This window comes from Bidens hawaiensis, unplaced genomic scaffold, assembly GCF_021521415.1.
Source record: "Bidens hawaiensis isolate Kalapana, Puna unplaced genomic scaffold, B.hawaiensis_p1.1 tig00021030_1, whole genome shotgun sequence".
NCBI lineage: Eukaryota > Viridiplantae > Streptophyta > Magnoliopsida > Asterales > Asteraceae > Bidens > Bidens hawaiensis.
Genome location: NW_027493249.1, coordinates 54,008 through 73,663, shown reverse-complemented (window position 1 = coordinate 73,663; position 19,656 = coordinate 54,008). Strand labels below are relative to the sequence as shown.

The window sequence follows — 19,656 nt, the reverse complement described above, 5'->3', positions numbered from 1 at the left end:
AATGATAATAATAATAATAATACTAATAATAATAATAGTGAGAAAGGAACGAGTATACCGTGAAGATGATGAAGGCAGATACAGCTCAACCGGGAGACCACCGAGATATAACGAATCGAGCTAGACAAACCAACAAGGTGAACCAACAATTCCGGCGACTTTTACGGCGGCCGTGGGTGGTGACGCAGCGTCAGGAGGCGGCTCGACAGCAGATCCGGCAAGCTCGTGTTTGTAGAAGAATTAAAAGTTTAGGATTGAGTGCACTTGGTGTTTGTTGCGAGATCGTCAGGTTGAAAACTGAGTCACTACTCAAGAAGCTTTCGGAGGAGCAAATATTGACGTAGCAGTTGCCGGAGATTCGAAGATTAGTGGGTGTGGTGGAGCTCCGGTGGACCGTTGGGTGTTTGGTTGAGCTTGGTGGACCGTTCGGTGATTAAGTTTGACAGAGCTCCGGTGCAAATATCGACGGAGCTCCGGTGGACCGTTGAGTGTTGAGTGTTTGTGTGAGCTCCGGTGAAAAATGTGTACGTTTCCAGTGGGCCGTACTGCAAAATGTGTACGTTTCCGGTGGACCGTACAGTTGACGGGAGAGAAAGTTGTCTCTTTTTAAGTAGCAACAATCTAAACATGAATTCCACCTAAAATCCCTGTAACTTTATACTGATAAGGATTTAAACTCACCATCTCACTTTTCAAATGACAAAGATCATACCATTAGACCAGGTATAAGCTTTTTATTAATATTTAACTCTTTTTTATTATATTATCTAATGATTATTATAATATTATTAAATTACTATCATATAAACAGGACCAACTAAAACTTAAAGAATAACATTTAGTTATAAAAAAAAGGTATATTGGTTTTTTATTAATCTCAACTATCGTCTTTTGGTCACTACCGGTCCCAACAAACGAATTGGCTGCTGATGGTTTCGACTTTTAATGTATTTAATCCCATAGGTCCGCGACTAACAGAATCCTAACGTCGTTAGTTTCGGGTTGCCGGAAAAACATTTTTGGTCGGAAAACTCAACATTTTCGTCCCAAACATCTTGATAACTTTGTTCGGACCTTTAGAATCCTTTTCTAGTAAAAGTCCCAATTATTGAGGTCGCCGACCCTAGAAGCATCGTCATAATCGGTTGATGGTGCTCAAGTGGTGGTAGTTGGTTGGCGGTGAGTCAATTAGTGGTGGTTGCGGTGTGCTGGTGGTGTTGTCTGGCAACAAATTTGACTTTTCCGGCGAAAAACGTTTTTCCTACGACCTGAAACTAACGGTTTTATAATTTGTTAGTCGCGGATCATTAAGAACAAATACGTTAAAAGTTTAGACTGTTAATAACCAATTGATTAGTCAGACCAGGATATAACAAAAAAAAACAATAGATGAAATTAATAAAAATCAATATACAAAATAATAATAACCAATGCTAGGTTGTCCTCTGAGTTCACTATCCACGCGTCCATATCAAATAATTGATTCACATAAATTCTCTGAACATAAACAAACTCATCATGATCCATTTTTAGGTTCTAAAGAAATCTATCTAAAATCCTAGAAAAACATTTTTGTGTGTTTCTTAAACTCTTTTGGTTTTGTACTTTTGTCTCAACAACAAATCATGAGTGAGCCTGAAAAATATAGCAAGCAACCGTCAGCACCACCGCCACCGCATCATGAGTACGGTACTTTCCAAGGCGGTCGCAATTACCCGCCTCTGCTGGTAACCGGTTTCCCTCAGCCCGCTCCGCCTCCTGGAGCACCTGGTGGGCCCCCGGTCAACCCGTACGGGTATGGCTACCAAGGCGTCCCAGGTATAAATAATTTATACGAGTATTTAGGAGTAGGATAATTTGCCGTTAAATAATTATTAAAAAAAGGTATCATGTAGGGTTTAAATTGAATAAACTTTCCATTTATAATATGGATCATTGTGATCTCCCACTCATAATTAGAATTGTGAGTCTTTTAATAACAAGTTATATTGGTTTTTATTAATCTTAAACTATTACCTTTTTGGTCACCTACAGTCTCAACTTTTAACGTATTTGTTCCTAATGGTCCGCGACTAAAAAAATCCTAACGCAGTTTCAAGGCGGTGGAAAAATGTTTTTGGCCGGAAAAGTCAAATTTGTTGCCGGAAAACACCGCAACCACCACCAATTGACACCGCCAACCAACTACCACCACTTGAACACCATCAACCGATTCCAACGATGGTTCTAGGGTTTCCGGCGACCTCAATAATTGGGGCTTTTACTAGAAAAAGGTTCCTAAATGTTATACAAAGTTACCAAGATGTTTGGGGCGAAAATTTTGAGTTTTCAGGCCAAAAAGGTTTTTCCGGCGACCTGAAACTAAGAACGTCAGGATTCTGTTAGTCACCAACCGTCAGAAACAAATACGCTAAAAGTTGGAACCATCAGCAGCCAATTCGTTAGTTGGGACCGGTAGTGACCAAAAGACGATAGTTGGGATTAATAAAAACCAATATACCTAATAATAATCAATTTATTTTTTTGAGTTACAAATTAAGATTGTTGTTGATGATGGATTGCGTTTAGGATAAATCGGGTCGGATTGCACAAAATGTCAACTAAAATAGGCTTATTGGATTTTAATCCTAGCAAAAGGTTATTGGCGGATAATAATCACAACTAAGTTTATCCTCACTGGTGGTCCCAAACTTTTAAAAATCTGCTCCCAATGGTCCTCTGTCGGAAAAAAACTTAATGACGTTAAGTTTTTTCCGAATTTCAAACGGATTTTTTGGGGTTTTTGATCCAAAGGATAATACAAGTCGATTAATATAAAACTTAGCTTGAAACGGTGCTCCAAACGGATTGATTTTTGCTAATCGGAAGTTCAAACAACATAATTGAAGCACTAATCAAGCCGTTTGGAGCATTGGAGCATTGGAGCATTGTTTCGAGCTAAGTTAAGTCTTGCATCAATCCACTCGTATCCTCCTACCGATCAAAAACCCTACAAATCAGTATAAAATTCGGAAAAAACTTGTCTTTAAGTTCTTTTTAACACATTGATAGTAGATTTTTTTAAAATTTGGGACCACCCGTGAAGATAAACTTAGTTGGGATTATTATCGGCCAATAGCCTTTAGTTGGGATATAAACCATCAACATAATATTGATATGTAAAACATTTTTTTAAATTGTTTATGGTGTTGTAGGTTATGCTGTTGCTGAAGGAACACCTGTGAGAGAACATGAACCTCGCCTTCCTTGTTGTGGTATCGGTATTGGATGGTTCCTGTAAGCTATCTCCCTGTTACATTAAATAAAGTCATATAGTTATTCATTTTGTAATTCTATGATCCCTATTATTATTTATTAATCAAACTTCTTTGACATCAATCTTAATGTTGCTATTTTTTTGCCACTTAGGTTTATTATCGGTTTCTTCTTAGCTGCAATCCCATGGTATCTTGGAGCATTCATTCTAATATGTGCTCGATACGATGCCAGGGAGAAACCTGGATATGTTGCGTGCCTAATTGCTGTAAGATTTCTCATATTTTAGACTTAGTAGAGGTGTTCGCTGTCTGGTTTGGTCGGTTTTGACAATGTTTTTTGGCGAAACTGCTTACTGTCGTTTGGAAGACAACAAAACGAACCGCCCAGAGTTGGGTGGGTTGGCATGGCAGGCTTGTTTTAAGCAGTTGGACTGATTTTTATTTATCTTTTTAAAATCAATAGTTTGAATTAATAATAATAATAAAGATGGTCCATGAACCATGAATATAATGCATATACATGTTTGCATATTTCAAAACGAAAATATAAATACAGAAGGCTAGACAACATGTTTGGTTTACATGGCCGCCTGGCCGGTTCCAACTTCCAGACCGATAAACCTGCAGACTGTCTAAATCGAACCACACAAATCTCAAAGCAACTGGCCTGCTTCGGTGGTTACACAGTTTATGAAACCCCAGTTTTTGTGGACAAATGTTCTTTGAACCATGCTTTTTTTTTAACCTTGATTATCTGCAACATGAACATAAGAAATACGCCATTTTGCAATGCAGGCTATTCTTGGAACACTCGCTGTGATTTTTGGCGTTACACATTGATGGGCTGGTGGCATTTGCGGTTAGGTATACAGAACTAAGAAGTTGAATGGCGTATAAGTGAAATCAATCCAGTCGATTGTCTTATTATGTGAATTTGTAGTGTGGATACCGGATAATGTATTATTAATGTGTAAAGTGTTATGCACGTTTCTTGATCTTAGTTGTTAATTGTGTTAGCCTGATGCAAGTATGAAACAAACCCTAGCCGCATTAGCCTTTCAGCGCATCAACCTAACAAAATTGACACCGTATGAACTGCCGCATTGTGTATCTTATTAACTGCCCAAGTTGTATCAGCAGTGGATGGTGAGAGTGGGCGGGCTTCAACTGACGATGCCAATTAACCAAAGTAGACGGACAGCATTCCCAAAAATCTGAAACTGTTTGTAACCAAAATCATTCCTTTTTGAACATCCAAAAAAGCTGAAGACCGAAACATAAGTTATAAGTTCGGTCCTAACCAATAAGGCATAACCAAGCGACTCATGCTCACCCTATGAGTCCCAGGACAAAAAAGAATACTTCAATGTTCAATGTTGTTTCTCAATTCTCCCCAATGAAAAGCAAATGTTTTTAGTAAACCATAAAGCGAACAAGATGAAAAAACTCGACAATCGAGTATGGGCCAATTCAAAGCAAAATCATGGAAAAGATGGTGTGATGCTGTCAATGCAAGTTGATTATCATGGATGCTTCTATATGAGGTTATCAATCTATATTCTCCGGCGATCATATTCATACGAATCACATACATTGAGACCAAACTCGGGGACCTAACCGTACCAGCCAGAGCCAGGATTCTGTTCTTGTGGCAAGTTATATTTTGACATCATGATTATAAGCTTTCGGATAATGATGCTAAAGCCTTGCACTTAGAAGTTAGAAAGATTAAAAGATCTACCAACTATCATCAACAAAATATTATTATTCAAATATACAACCTTGTACTTAAAAAAGTTGATTATTCCAGTTCTAACATTCAATCTAGTGCTTTAGCACATCCAAAAAATCATGATGCACAGAAGTAATACCTTTTAGAACTCCCAAGGTATACTTAATATCTCAAAAATCCTGCCGATTTTGATGTCATAACGATCCAAAACCGTCCAGTGGCCACACCTGTAGTCAAATCACAAGCAAATGCACAATCAACTATTACCCGAATATTGATCATATCTATATCAAGAAACACAAAAGTGATGAAATTAGTCACTCACCCGACACCGAACTTTTCCCTGAATAAGTCCATAAGGAATTGGACCAAAATTCCTGGAATCATTAGATGCATAAATGTTATCTCCTTGAATCCACACATGTCCCTTTGGCACCTATATGTTCAAATCACAAACATGAATCACAGAATCAGCAATACATCATCATATAAAGCCCTAAATGTTATGTTTGGTTAGTAAACGATCCAAACGTTCAGTAAACTGTTCGGCAGGAAATTCGTTTGTTTGATAAATAAACGAACATGAACAAGGACTTTCGTTCAATTGTGTTCCTGAATGTTCAATAATGTGTTCATTAAAGGTTTTTATGACTTTCCTAGCCTTATCATATAGATTAAAGCAAAATTATTAACTATAAAACAAATGTATACGAGTATTAACATATGAATGTTAAAATAACACCAACACTAAGTTGGTAGCAGGTAGGGGTGCAAGTGCAAACAAGCGGAGCCGCTCACAAGCTACTAGAGATTGGCTCGTGCAAAAGCTCGATCGAGCCGAGCCTGAGCTCAAGCCTAAAAGTAAACATGTTTAATAAACGAGCCTGAGCTCAAGCTTCACTTAGAGAGCTCAAGCTGACTCACGAGCCTAGCATTTTTATGATTTACATAATATGTTGTGAAATAATAGCTAAATAATATGCTATATATAAAACTATAATTGAAATATATATATATATATGTAATTATAAATATATAAAAATTAAATAATAAATACTAAACGAGCCGAGCCCAAGTTCAAAAAACTACTCACGAGCCGAGCTCAAGCTTTAGAAATGCATATCGAAACAAGCCAAGCTCGAGCTCGTGCTCTGTGCAAGTTTAACGAGCCAAGCCAAAACATGAAAAAAATACTCACGAGCCAAGCTCGAACTTTAGAAATACAGATTGAAAGAAGCGGAGTTGCTCGCGAGCTACTAGAGATTGGCTCGTGTAAAAGCTCGATCGAGCCGAGCCTGAGCTCAAGCCTAAAAGTAAGCATGTTTAATAAACGAGCCTGAGCTCGAGCTTCACTTGGAGAGCTCAGGCTGACTCACGAGCCTAGCATTTTTATGATTTACATAATATGCTGTGAAATAATAACTAATAATATGCTATATACAAAATTATAATTGAAAAAATATATATATAAATAATTATAAATATATAAAAATTAAATAAAAAATAGTAAACAAGCCAAGCCCAAGCTCAAAAAACTACTCATGAGCCGAGCTCCAGCATTAGAAATACAGATCGAAACAAGCCAAGCTCGAGCTCGGGCTCGGTGCAAGTTTAGCGAGCCAAGCCAAAGCATGAAAAAAATACTCACGAGCCGAGCACGAGCTTTAGAAATACAGATTGAAAGAAGCCGGGCTCGAGCTCGGGCTCTGTGCAAGTTTAACAAGCCAAGCCCAAGCATTAAAAAAAATACTCACGAGCCGAGCACGAGCTTTAGAAATGCATATCGAAACAAGCCAAGCTCAAGCTCAGGCTCTGTGCAAGTTTAACGAGCCGATCCCAAGCATGAAAAAATACTCACGACCTGAGCACGAGCTTTAGAAATACAAGATTGAAAGAAGCCAAGCTCGAACCTGGGCTCTGCGTAAGTTAAACAAGCCGAGCTCGGGTTTGCACCCAACCGTTAACATGGACCGTTCTCGGTTAACCAACTCAAATAAAACATCATTGCTGTCAATTTGCGTTAGTGATCCGTCCATAAACAAGTTCATTTCCTCTTAACAAACAAGCATGAACAAGAAATTAAGAAATTCCGTTCAGTCAGTGTTCGTGAACCGTTCGCCAGTCCAATAAAAATCTTAACGAATCAACACAAAAGCCCCAAATTATACATTCAAAACTTCAAACATTCAATCATATAAAAGAAACATTACCACGACAGTTCTGGATCTATCACTGCGGCTAGGATCAACCAAATACGACACCGCTTCACCTTCCATCGCCACAACACGCTTCGTAATCATCTTCCTAGGGTTTTCCGGCGACTGTACCAACACCACATCCCTGGGGCCCACTTTCCCCAACCTATGCGACACGTACTCCGACAACACAACGTCTCCGGTCAAATTCAACGTCGGCAGCATACTCGGACCGTACACCTGCAACAAAACATAATAATAATAATAATAATAATAATAATAATAATAATAATGTAATTGGAATTGAAGAGGTACGAACGAGAGTGGGTGAGAAGATGTAGGTGTTGGTGACGTGAAGCAAGCAGAGGAATTTGGCAACAATGGCGGCTCGGTCGATTGATTCTTTGGCAATGGCGGACCATTTGCCGAATACTTGTTTCATCATTTTTGTTATTTTTGTATGAGTGAATGAGTGAATGAATATCCGAAGGGGAAATATGGTTATCCACTTTCTATTGTATTGGCTGAAATTGTGTAAAGCTTGGGACATAACTTATGGGATTGAGTGATCGGTACGGTACGAGTATCGAGCATACTACTTGAATGTATTGGTACGGTACCGGTATTATAATTCAGTATTCGTATTGGTTTTCTTTTAGATATCTGCGGTTTTCGTCTTTGTGGTTTGACAACATCTAATAGTTTTAAATTTACTGTTTTCGTACAACAATTTTGTTTACACTTGCAATTAAACTCGGCCCAACTAATCTTGCTAACTCTGATCGTTAAACCATCCGTGTGCCCCTCATGTGAGGGACAACTTTGTCATTTTTCTCCTAAATAAACCCCGGTCCTAATTCCAAATCTCATTTTCATATTCATTGTTCTTTCCTTCGTCTTCCACAAGCCCCACATGAACAAACGGGGATTACGATTCATCTTTGGTGGCTTCGATCATGACACATTTGGTTGATAAACGGGGCAAACGATTACACAACCAATTAAGGACAAATTTGCCTCTCACATGAGTAGAGGTGTACCCGGTTTTAAACCCACACCGAACCGGTTTGGTCAACGGCTGGTCAAAATCGATTTGACTCAAAGCGGTTCGGTTTATAAACCGGTTTAGAAGCAAGATAGGCTGGCCTGGTCACGTCGTTTATGTCCGGTTTATAAACCCGGCTTTCCTCAAACTTGTTCGGTTTTAAAATCGGTTTGTTAGATCTTAAGGGGAACCAATCCTGAAACTGGGGGTTTGGGTCGGTTTGGAAACCGGTTTGGGTGAAACCGGTTTTAAACCCAAACCGGTTCGATTCGGTTTGCCTAAAACCGGTCCGAAACCAGTTTGTTTGTACACTTTTACATGAGGGGCACGTTGATGGGCTTAACGACTAGAGTTAACAGGATTGGTTGATTCGGGTTTAATTGCAAATGAAAACAAAACTATTGGACGAAAATCACAAATTTATAACTACTAAATCATATCAAACTAATTCGTAATCAAGAAAAAAAACATTGATCTTATCGAATTCATTGGAAACCAAGGGTAATCGATAAGCCAAAAATCATATCAAACTCATTCATAATCAAGAAACCATAATATTTTGCCAAACCAAAACATACAAAGTGTCCAGAAACTATGCCAATTTCGATAGAAAAACAAGAAAGAAAGTGATGCAGGAGCATTATAGGAAATTGAAATCTTTTAAATTATTAGTTAATCTTTTATTATTTTACGTTTATCTCATTTCCATGTTTATCTGATTTCCTTTGTTTAGTATAAATAGGGTTAGATGGTTGTTAGTTGAGTAGTTTTTGATTAAGTTTATTATCATAAGAACATTGTTCTTGGAACTTCGGTTCAATTTATCGTCTTTTGTTAATCATAAGTCTCTCGAGCCGTTGATCGCTTCCGAAACTGCATCAGAAAGATATGGATATTGATACCTGATATCGTGTACCCGTAGCTAAATACTTAAAATTATACATTTTTTTAGTTGGTACCAAATATCAAAATACCGAAACAATAAGGGTGTATATTATCTAATGATAAATTATTATCGTATCGTATCATAATATATTACACCACATTCATAAGTTATAACATTGTGTTTTATATTAAGTTTAATCTATCTAACTCAACTTTGCAGATATGGAACACATAACATGCTCTATGAAACCAAACTTACAAATATAATCATTTTCAAAGAATATATTCAGTATACAACAATACCTATGAATTTTTATTTCCTTTCTTCCAGTTATATAAATTTTCTATAACTTCATAACATTTCACCATCTCGAACCACACGAACTAGTCAACAATCTAGTCAATCCGCTCAAGATTAAACTTAACCATCCCCTCGAGTGCTAACCGAAACTCACTCTCAGGAAGACGCTGCAGACACTGGATCGCCTCGTCAGCTTTCTGTTTAGCCAAAATCCGGGCTCGTTCAATCCCGCCACTATTCATCACAATCTCAATAGCTTCTTTTAACGAACCCGTTTCACAAAACTCTGACTCGATTATATCCCTCAGCTTTGACTCTTTTTCAAGGGCGAATATTACTGGTGCGGTTAGGTTTCCTTTCGCCAGGTCACTGCCAGCTGGCTTCCCCAACTGCTCTGCTGACTCTGTAAAATCCAATATGTCATCGACTACCTGGAATGATAGACCGAGATTCTTGCCGTATTGGTACATTTGCTCGCTGATGTCGTTGTGGACCCCGCTAAAGATTGCTGAGCCTTTTGTGCTGGCGGCGATTAATGAAGCGGTTTTGTAGTAGCTTTTGATTAAATATTCATCGAGTTTAACGTCGCAATCGAATAAACTCGACGCCTGCTTAATTTCACCACTAGCAAAATCTTTAATAACCTGTCATAGTTCAAGTCTTAGCTTCGGTTTTTGGTTGCTCTAACGGTTTCAAGGCGTTTGAATAGGGGTGTAAACAATCCAAGAGCTCGGCTCATTTCGAGCTCTATTTCTAAAGCTCGAGCTTGGTTTGTTAGTATTTTTTAAGCTCGAGCTCGGCTCGTTCAACTTACAAGAGCTTGAGCTTGGCTCATTTCGAGCTCTATTTCTAAAGCTCAGCTCGTTTAATTATGAGAGCTCAAGCTCAGCTCGTTTAACTTGTGAGAGCTCAAGCTCGGCTCGTTTCGACCTCTATGTCTCTATTTCCAAAGCTCGAGCTTGGCTCGTGAGTAGTTTTTCAAGTTCGAGAGCGAGCTTGGATCGTTTATATTTATTAATTAATATATATTTTTAAAATTTTATAGGCCTATTTTAATTATGATTTATATACAACTTGACAAATATTATATAGTTACTTTATCATAATTATATAGACAATAATAATTGTTATATAAACATACATTTAATACACTAAAAATTGATATAAAGTTACAAACAATAGGCCCGTTTAGGCTAGCGAGACAGCTCGATAAGTGAAGCTTGATCTTGATCTCGATCTCGTTTGTTTATCTAGCTTACTTTTAGGCTCGAGCTCGTTTAAGCTAGGCTCTAGTCGAGCTTTTAGTGAGCCGATCTCGAGTAGCTCACGAGCGGCTTGGCTCGTTTAAACCACTACTTTTTAAGTATACACAATGCAATGATAATTTAGTATAATATACCTGGCTAATAAGCTTTATGACCTCAAGGTTTTCAAGATTCGCAAGGTACCATGATGATTGTGCAAACATAAAATCACCAGCTAGAACCGCCACTCGTGTACCATATAACTGATGAACGGTTTCTTTGCCTGAAAAAAAAAGTGCTTAATTTAGAAAATCATGAAAAATATTTATGTATCTAAAAGCTTTTACCTCTTCTCATATCACTTTCATCTAACACATCATCATGTATTAAGCTTGCAGTATGAATCATTTCAATGATTTCTGCCAAACGCCTATGTTCTCGCGTGAGTTCCCTGAGTTACCACAAACAACATATTACATTAATATCGAATCATTTAGGGATTCAAAATAAATAGCTAACAATATAAAAAACTCACTCTAAACCCGTAAGCGCTAGCGTGGCTCTTGACACTAAGAAAACCAAGGCTGGTCTCATTCTCTTCCCACCCGCACTAAATATCTGCTCAGCAGCCGACATTAAAACTGGGTTTTCGGCACCAACAATCTACCACACAAACAACATAAAAACCATATCAGTTTTATAAAACATAAAAAAGTAAAAGTAGCAGAAAGTTATGATATGAAATGTGCCACCATTAATCATATAAACCATTCGTAAAATCTTTTATCCTTTTGATCATTTTTTAGTATCACGCGATTCCTAACCTATATTAGACCAATTTTGACCGAATGCACATGAAGCGTGCCTCAAGCCCAATAAACATTTAAGGAAACCTTAAAAACCATTGGAAAATTTATTATGATCATGTTATCAAATTGTTTTAGTACACCCTTTAAGTCTAACTCTACTGCAAATTCACAATCTTCAATCTTGAAGTACCTAAAGCTAGCAACTTTGACTCAAGAAAGTCAAAATTCTCAACATTAAAATTCACAAAGCCATTGGGAAAGTAATTAGTAGCTTATTACTAAACATTTATAACACAACCCGAATTCTAATGCAAAATCACAATCCTCAATCTTGAAGTACCTAAAGCTAGCAACTTGACTCAAGAAAGTCAAAGCTTTCAACAACATAACACAAAAAAAAAAAAAAAAAAAACAATGACTCACAGATTGTAGATTCTTGTTCAAGGTCAGAAGATCATCCGAAACAATCTCGAACAAATCGGCTGCCGATTCTTTCTTCCCACTTAACACTGATGGAGGCCCTGGTGCATCCCCTATTAACAAAACACAATATTAAACCAAACTCAATAAACTCAATTGTAAACATAAATGCAAATTAGTTAACAAATCCACCATTCAGCAAAGTGCCAGCAGCTTCAGTAGACACCACTCTACACTTTGCAATATTATCATCCCTGTGGCAACATATCAATCTCCGGCCACTCCGAATCACTTTTCTTGCATAATTTCTGGACCGAAACCGGTTGAAAGAAGAATTGAAAGAACACCCACAAGCAGCAACATCAGCAAACCCGGTTTTACCAAATTCAAGATTATGGCATGTCGCCAGCATCATCTTCTTGAATCACACCAAGATCAAATTTTTACGCAACAAAATCAAAAACCCAGTTGGGAAATTACACTAATTTGATTATAACCATACACCCATTTGCCAAAAAGGCGTAAAGATTAAAGTTGGAAGTTGTGGGTCTGCAAAGGTGTAATCTTGAGAGGATATATTACTGGGTTTTTAGTGGATTGGAAGAGTCCACATGTGTAATTGGAATGTGAAGTGAAGGTGATTAAATAGAGGGGTTGTGGTGTGGTTCAAAGGGGTTTCTTGAAGTGACAAAAGAGTCGGTTTTATGAAGGTAAGAAGGACCTTATCTATGGGTTGAAGTTGTGTGTGGCAGTGGCGTTGCGGTTGGTGGCAAATTGAGAAACGTTCATGTGTTGTGTGATCTCCTAGAAAAAGGGAAAATCTCCAAAATATCAATCCACAAAAATAGAAACTTTTTCTCGTAAATTTAATATTTCTAAAAATAACCCTCTTTAATTCATTTTTGATCATTTATTAGGAAATCTAACGCGTTTTTGACGACATGTTAGCATAACACGTCATCAAGACGCGTTGGATTTCCTAACACATGGTTAAAGACGCTAATACGTCGTCAAAAACGCGTTAGATTTCCTAACACATGGTTAAAGATGAGTTAGACCTCCAAACACGTAGTCAAAGATATGTTAGCATCAAACGCATAGTCGAATATATGTTAGCTTTTTGTTTGTTTTTTAATATTATATTTTTATAACTAGTTTTTCTTTTATAACTTTTATATTATTTCGAATATACCGACGAGAAATGTTTACCTTTATCTACGGACCGACATAAATTTTATTTAAAACCGAGCGGGGTCAAAATTTTATTGAATATTTCGATATTGATTTGGCACGGCTCGAGTTTGAGTTAGTTTATGCCGGTCAGTAGGTAAAAGTAAGCATGTCTCGTCGGTATATTCGAAATAATATAAAACTTTTATATATTAAAAGTTACAAAAGAAAAACAAATGTAAGTTAAACTAGTTATAAAAATATAATATTAAAAACAAACAAACAATAAAGCTAACATATCTTCGACTACGCGTTTGATGCTAACAGATCTTTGACTACGTGTTTGGAAGACTAACTCATCTTTAACCATGTGTTAGGAAATCTAACGTGCCTTTGACGACATGTTAGCGTTTTTAACCATGTGTTAGAAAATCCAACGCGTCTTTGACGACGTGTTATGCTAACATGTCGTCAAAGACGCGTTAGATTTTCTAACACATGGTCAAAGATGAGTTAAAGAGGGCCATTTTTGGAAATATTAAGTTTATGGCACAACGTTAGAATCTCATTTTGTATATGGGCTATTTTGGGGATTTTCCCCCTAGAAAAAGCCCATTTCTTTTCTTATTTTCTTCGTATTACGGGGGTTGTTTTACATTATTTGTTTTTAATATTTATATATGTATATTTGGATTTTAATTTTATTTATTATAATAAAGTTAATAATTAATATACTTGAGGTTTGATGATGAAATGGTTTTACAAATAAATGATATATTATAATCCGGTTAAAAAACTATCTGGGTTTGGTGATATCCATTACCCGTTTATTTTCTTTATTATAAAAGTGTTTCTTAATTATAAATAATATCTTTTTTAAATAAAATAGGATATTAATTTTTAGTATATCCCTATTTTATAAGATTTTCATATCAAATATTTTATGAGATTATTTTTTAATATAATGAGATGTTATAACCCGTTAAAGAGCTATCTGGGTTTGGTGAGACATTTACCCGTGAATTCGGGTCAAATGCGTGAGAACCTTCATTTACAAATAAAGCAATCTGATGGCTTGAGAGAATGGTTGTTTTATATTTTTTGTTTTTTAATATTTATTTTTTGGATTTTAATTTTCTTTATTGTAAGAAAATTAATTATATACTTAGGATTTGATGATGAAAGAGTTTCATAAATAAATGATATGTTATAACCCGTTTAAAAGCTATCTGAATTTGGTGACCCATAACTCGCTTATGTTTTTTACTATAAAATTGTTTATTAATTATAAATAATATCTTTTTCTTTTTAATTTGGATATTAAATTTTAGTATATCCCTATTTTATAGGAATTTTACATCAAATAATTGGTAAGATTAATTTTTAATTTAATGAGATGTTATAACCCGTTTAAGAGCTATCTGGTTTTGGTAAGACCCATACCCATAAATTTGGGTTAATTAAATGAGAGGCCGCCATTTAAAAATTAAGCAATCTGGTGGCTTCCATAAAAGGGAGGAGCGACCACATCGCGACACGTAGGATTTCAGGGTTTTGGTTTATATATATTATAGATATTTTGAATGGCCAACAATCATAGAATGCCCAGATACTCCGTACGAGGTGAACCAATGGCTAAAGGCCACCGTCATCTGGCCCAACCCAGCCGTACGGAGCCCTTAAGCGCCTCCAAGTTATCTCCAGTTCCGGAGAAAACCCACCCGCCCGAAGGCTCGCTGTGGTAAAACCCAGATGCCCTCAGATCGATCGAATTGGAGATCACAAGGATCCCAGTCTTCTTTCATTGAGCCACCCATGTCCCACCCAAAGTGTTGTAAGTGAGAATTGAACCTGGGTCTCTATTGAGAAACCCAAATTCCCTACCACTGCACCACATTGGAAAGTACTTAATTTCTTGATGTTATTACATATCCTATATGTATTAACGAACAATAATTTGTCACTGAGCGGGTGCTGGTAGTGGAGTAGTAAGAAAGAAACTTAATGTTTTGTGTGACTCCGGTTTGATTTTTGTCTGCATTATTTAGTTTTGGCAGCATCATGCGATGATGGGAGACTAGACGATTAGGTGGCGTTTGTTAGTTGGCTTCTTGAACCGAACGGGAAAATGTTCACGGGCGTTAGCCATAGGTGAGGGCTTTTTTCGGATCGGAAGGCGAGTGTATCCTGATATGATGAATTTAGCCAGTAGCCCATTGAGGAATTCGTTAACCGTTCTGAAAAAAATTAAGAATAATAATTTATACTAACAGTGTGATTGATAACACTGGTAATTTTTATTTCTACTGTCAAGGATAATCAATCAATTACACTGGTAATTTTTATTTCTACTGTCAAGGATAATCATGTTCCAACGGAAATCATATGATTTTTAAGAGGTATTGGGTTTAAATAATCTCAACTTTTATTTGCTGACCGGGAAAACTTCCAATTAACAAAATGTTTACAATCACTTACAACTTTTTTTTCTCTCGACTAACGAAATGTTTACTAGTACTTTTAACTTACTTTTTGCACTCAGTGCATACACAATCCATTCTCTAAAAGAATGTGAGTGAGCTTTGTAAATCATAGGAGGTGGTTGTGAGTAGATGAGAAAAAAATGTTACACTTCATCAATAAATTTGGAATAAATTGTTCACACCATTTATTTTTTTTAATATATTTTGAAAGTGGTTGTGAATGAATGAGAGAGACCAGTTAATGACAAATGTATAAAAAAATATTATTTAATTGAAAATAAAAAAGAAAATCATTTTTAGTGTGATTATATAAATATGAATATGAAATGGGCTATGAATGCTCTCATAAACTAATGGGACCCTAATGTCGTTACTCATTAGTATGTTATTAATGTGACATTTTTTTAATGATGAAATAAATAAAAATCATGAATTTCACACCACCACTTCATCCTAAAAAAAATCCATTACTACTACCACCACCCAACTAATTACCTTCTCCACCACCACCACCACCACCAACCTTTCCCCTCCCCTACGTTTTTCCGATCACCGCTGCACCACCATGGAGCCTCCACATCACGTCTAGCATCAATAGTATCTAAATTCCTAGCCCAATAATCGTAACTAAAAGCAGAAGTAGAACTATCCTCAAAGAATTTATCAGAATCTGAGTCGTACATAACGTCAAACACCTTGTGAGCGTCAAAAACTCATTGATATAACGTTTAATATACATTAATCCCGTATACATTTTATTTATTATTTTATTTATTTTGTTTGGTTTCTTGTAAGATTTGTATACTACTAACATATTTTTATATTTTAGGTTTCGGGTTAGAATTGTGGTGAAAAGAGGACGTAAAAGGAGCAAAAACAAGCCGAACCGGAGAACCGAGCCATCAGCAAACGAACCGGACCAGACCAGGAGGAGAACCGGACCGGCTAGGCCGGCCAGCCCCCCCACCTACCGGAGCGCCGCGTGACGGGGAAGGAAAAGCCCGCCGCGCGGCGCGGCGGCCCATATTCCAGAATGTTCTAGTTTTTTGGCCGACTTTCGTATTTTTGGACACCTGTTGCCTATTTAAAGACCCCAAAACTCACCCTTAAGCATACCCTAAAGTTCCAGACGAATTTGGTGAGTTCCGAGGCGTACGAGATCAGTTTTGGGCAACTTTGGAGTCAAAGAATCAGCTGGTGTTGCGCGTATTGGTTGAAGACGAAGAACACGAGTTTTATCTTTTGTTTCTTTCGTTTTCATTATTTTACCGCCATGAATTCTTTATTGTTTGTTTTGCTTAAACCTAAGATGTTAGGCTAAATTGCATGAACTATCTAGGCTTATGATGAACTTACTTTGACGTTTTGATTTGACTTTGGGATTATTTACGTTATGGTTTTTATGATTTAGTAAAAGATTTATTTATAATTAATTGATGCATATGAATGCTTAGGATTGTTTGATGAGTTTTTTTCCATAGTGTTCCTTGATTATTGTTTGTCATATGATATGATTGCTATTAGGTCAATTACTTCGTGTTTTTGATTATTTTATGATTGATGTCATGATAAGGTCATAGGAATAATATTGTCAAATAAACCTAAGTGTGCTGCTAACCTAAAATCTGCAAAGTGCTATGTTATTGATAAGTCTTTACTATTTAATCTTGCTAGATTTAGTTCTTCGTAAGGAGACCGTCTAGGGTTGATTATTTATTATTGTTTACCAAATCAATTAAATATAGTAAATTGCCTTTGATTTTCGCGCTGTAAAGTAGGATTTCGTACAAAGGAACTAAATTATAATTAATTAGGTGACCGTAAGGGAACTTGATTTTCAATGCTGGTGTGTGTTAAAACTTGTTAGAAATCCATAGGTGTCTCTTGAGAAGGGTCAGGGGTCCTGTTCGGGTTTTCTTTTAAACGTTTATTTTACGATCCCAGTCCATAACTAAATATTTTCCCAGGTTAATTGATTACTGAAATTTAAGAGATTCTAGCCCAGGTAGTTTTCTCATCATCATATTATTTAATAAACAAACTTTTGCTTTCGTTTAAATTACTTGCTTTCTTAATTAGTTTTTAATTATAGTATTAAGTTAGTATTTTAAATAAAAACCCCCAAACAAATATAATTAATAAGTCGTGTTTCGTAGTCGAGTCTAATTAGTTAATAAACGTAATTTAAAGAGTCTCGTGGGTTCGATATCCGGACTTACTTAGCTTTACTAGAGTCGACCGGTTCACTTACCGGTTAGTAGTTTAGTCGAGTTTTAGAGAGTTTAGATTATTACTTAGTGTTTATTTTTAGTATTTTTAGTTAATAAATATTAAACTACTTCAAGCACATCACTCATCTTTATTCTCATTTTAGCTACCCATCATCTTCAATTCTTAATAATCTTACCTTATCAATACATAACCCTCAAATATAAATCAGGAAAAAAAATACATAATTTAACAACCGAACACAATTCAATAAACCGGGACATAAATTCTAAACCTTTTATGCATCATATTTGGAGAAAGATTGCATACGTGTGGCGGCGACTCCATGGTAGTCAACCGGAGAAACAGGGAGGGGGTGAATGTGGGTGGCGATGGTGGTGGCGGTGACGACGACGGTTGGCTAGGTGGTGGTGGTAACAGGGGTTAAGGTTATTTAGAAGAAAGATGAAACGGTGGTGTGGAACCCATGATTTTTATTTATTATATCATTAAAAATAATGCCACGTCAACAATATATTAACAAAGTTAGGGCCCTGTTAGTTTGAGAATGACAAGAAAATAAGTTGAAAATTGAGAGTGTTTCCAGCCAACAAGTGAAAATTGTGATTATTTAAATTCAATAACCGTAATAAATCTGATACAACTCCAATTTCATACAATATTATCTTACTCTTCTAAAGCAAAATAATGAGGCTTATGTGTCAAACCCATATGTAATTCTACCCTAAATTTATCTCTTAATCTTTTAAACTCTTATATCATTCATTAAAGCTACCAATGGGTCATGAGCCAAAACCATTTTAGCAAGTAAGTTATAAAATGGTCAATTTTCCATCAAAATCGTTTAATCTCTCATCTCATTCATCCTAACTATCTATGGGTGACGAATCAAAACAATGTTGATAATTGGGTTATAAAATAATTAGATAATTAAAAGTAAAATATTAAGTGGAGATCAAACAAGTAGAAATATGAAAGTTAAATGAGTAGAAAATAGCCAAGAACAATCTTTTTTATACGACTGATTTGTTCCTTTGATCTTCGTTTTTTACCATGGACACTATACTGATGTTGCATTATCTAGAATAACAAGCAAGCATCGTCTAAAAATGTTAATATTGTATGATGATGGAAATACTTGTGATAAAACAACAAATGTTGTATATAAAGAGATTTTCTCAAATTTATAAACGTGGGATTCTAGACTTCTTATTGCCTACATAATATATTTCATTTTTTTACTTTTATTTTTGTTTTTTTATTTCAAATAATTAACCTTATTTACTTTTATCATTTGACAAACCTTATGTAACACACGAGTTTAAAAGCTAGTATGAAATATTAAATCACAAAATAAAAATTACAAAGCAATACATTATTAAAAAACGTATACGCAGTCCGACACGTAAAACTGAAAGCTGCAACAAATTAAATTTGAAGTACTTTGATGAGTTGATCACCGACATACAACACTTCTGATTGAAGTTTGAAAGATATATAACATACACAGTTTGATTAGACTATACTAGGAAAATAATTTAATAAAGATGTTCTATTAGTACTATTACCGAACAACCATTCAACTGTGTATACCATGAAAATAATTTAACAAGTATATTCGTTTACCAAACAACCATTCAAGTGTCGTTCAACGACCAAAATAATAACATAATCAAGTGCGCGTTCGTTTCACATAATTCATGATAATTCAAAGGAATTGGAATTAAAATCCCATGACATAACGTGTTCGTTTCACATAATTCGTGGAAATTCAAATGAATTGGAATTAAAATCCTATGACATGACGTGTTCGTTTCGTTGGAATTGGAAATCTTAATTCCATTTTGGTGTGTTCGGTTGTCAAGGAAATTCAATTCCTTCAAATT

General features: G+C 36.0%; 3 protein-coding genes across 3 annotated transcripts; 1 reads left to right on the top strand and 2 right to left on the bottom strand.

The window, feature by feature from the left end:
* The first annotated feature begins 1,556 nt into the window (after positions 1 to 1,556).
* Positions 1,557 to 4,290, top strand: LOC143562497 (large ribosomal subunit protein eL20z-like). The gene is made up of 4 exons (XM_077050278.1): positions 1,557 to 1,818; positions 3,195 to 3,276; positions 3,409 to 3,523; positions 4,053 to 4,290. Exons 1-4 carry the CDS (start codon positions 1,626 to 1,628, stop codon positions 4,095 to 4,097), a joined length of 435 nt encoding a protein of 144 aa, XP_076906393.1. The 5' UTR covers positions 1,557 to 1,625; the 3' UTR covers positions 4,098 to 4,290.
* Positions 4,291 to 5,030: 740 nt separating this feature from the next.
* LOC143562495 (mitochondrial ATP-independent inner membrane protease subunit 1a-like) lies at positions 5,031 to 7,634 on the bottom strand. The gene is made up of 4 exons (XM_077050277.1): positions 7,504 to 7,634; positions 7,200 to 7,424; positions 5,315 to 5,425; positions 5,031 to 5,216 (listed from the first exon to the last, which is right to left on the bottom strand). The coding sequence occupies exons 1-4, from the start codon at positions 7,627 to 7,629 to the stop codon at positions 5,184 to 5,186; spliced, it is 495 nt and encodes a 164-aa protein (XP_076906392.1). The 5' UTR covers positions 7,630 to 7,634; the 3' UTR covers positions 5,031 to 5,183.
* A 1,738-nt stretch (positions 7,635 to 9,372) lies between these two features.
* LOC143562494 (solanesyl diphosphate synthase 1, chloroplastic-like) lies at positions 9,373 to 12,499 on the bottom strand. The gene is made up of 6 exons (XM_077050276.1): positions 12,081 to 12,499; positions 11,892 to 12,001; positions 11,195 to 11,322; positions 11,007 to 11,110; positions 10,815 to 10,942; positions 9,373 to 10,059 (listed from the first exon to the last, which is right to left on the bottom strand). The coding sequence occupies exons 1-6, from the start codon at positions 12,301 to 12,303 to the stop codon at positions 9,511 to 9,513; spliced, it is 1,242 nt and encodes a 413-aa protein (XP_076906391.1). The 5' UTR covers positions 12,304 to 12,499; the 3' UTR covers positions 9,373 to 9,510.
* Positions 12,500 to 19,656: the final 7,157 nt, after the last annotated feature.

Excerpts from the sequence above, each read along its gene's own strand:
- LOC143562497 (XM_077050278.1), top strand. The coding sequence starts at position 1,626 with ATGAGTGAGCCTGAAAAATATAGCAAGCAACCGTCAGCACCACCGCCA. Across the intron at positions 3,277-3,408 it reads ATCGGTATTGGATGGTTCCT|GTTTATTATCGGTTTCTTCT; the intron begins GTAAGCTATCTC and ends TTTGCCACTTAG. Across the intron at positions 3,524-4,052 it reads ATGTTGCGTGCCTAATTGCT|GCTATTCTTGGAACACTCGC; the intron begins GTAAGATTTCTC and ends TTTGCAATGCAG.
- LOC143562495 (XM_077050277.1), bottom strand. The coding sequence starts at position 7,629 with ATGATGAAACAAGTATTCGGCAAATGGTCCGCCATTGCCAAAGAATCA. Across the intron at positions 5,426-7,199 it reads ATAGATCCAGAACTGTCGTG|GTGCCAAAGGGACATGTGTG; the intron begins GTAATGTTTCTT and ends TTGAACATATAG. Across the intron at positions 5,217-5,314 it reads AGGGAAAAGTTCGGTGTCGG|GTGTGGCCACTGGACGGTTT; the intron begins GTGAGTGACTAA and ends ATTTGACTACAG.
- LOC143562494 (XM_077050276.1), bottom strand. The coding sequence starts at position 12,303 with ATGATGCTGGCGACATGCCATAATCTTGAATTTGGTAAAACCGGGTTT. Across the intron at positions 11,323-11,891 it reads TGAACAAGAATCTACAATCT|ATTGTTGGTGCCGAAAACCC; the intron begins GTGAGTCATTGT and ends TTTGTGTGGTAG. Across the intron at positions 11,111-11,194 it reads CTAGCGCTTACGGGTTTAGA|GGAACTCACGCGAGAACATA; the intron begins GTGAGTTTTTTA and ends GTGGTAACTCAG.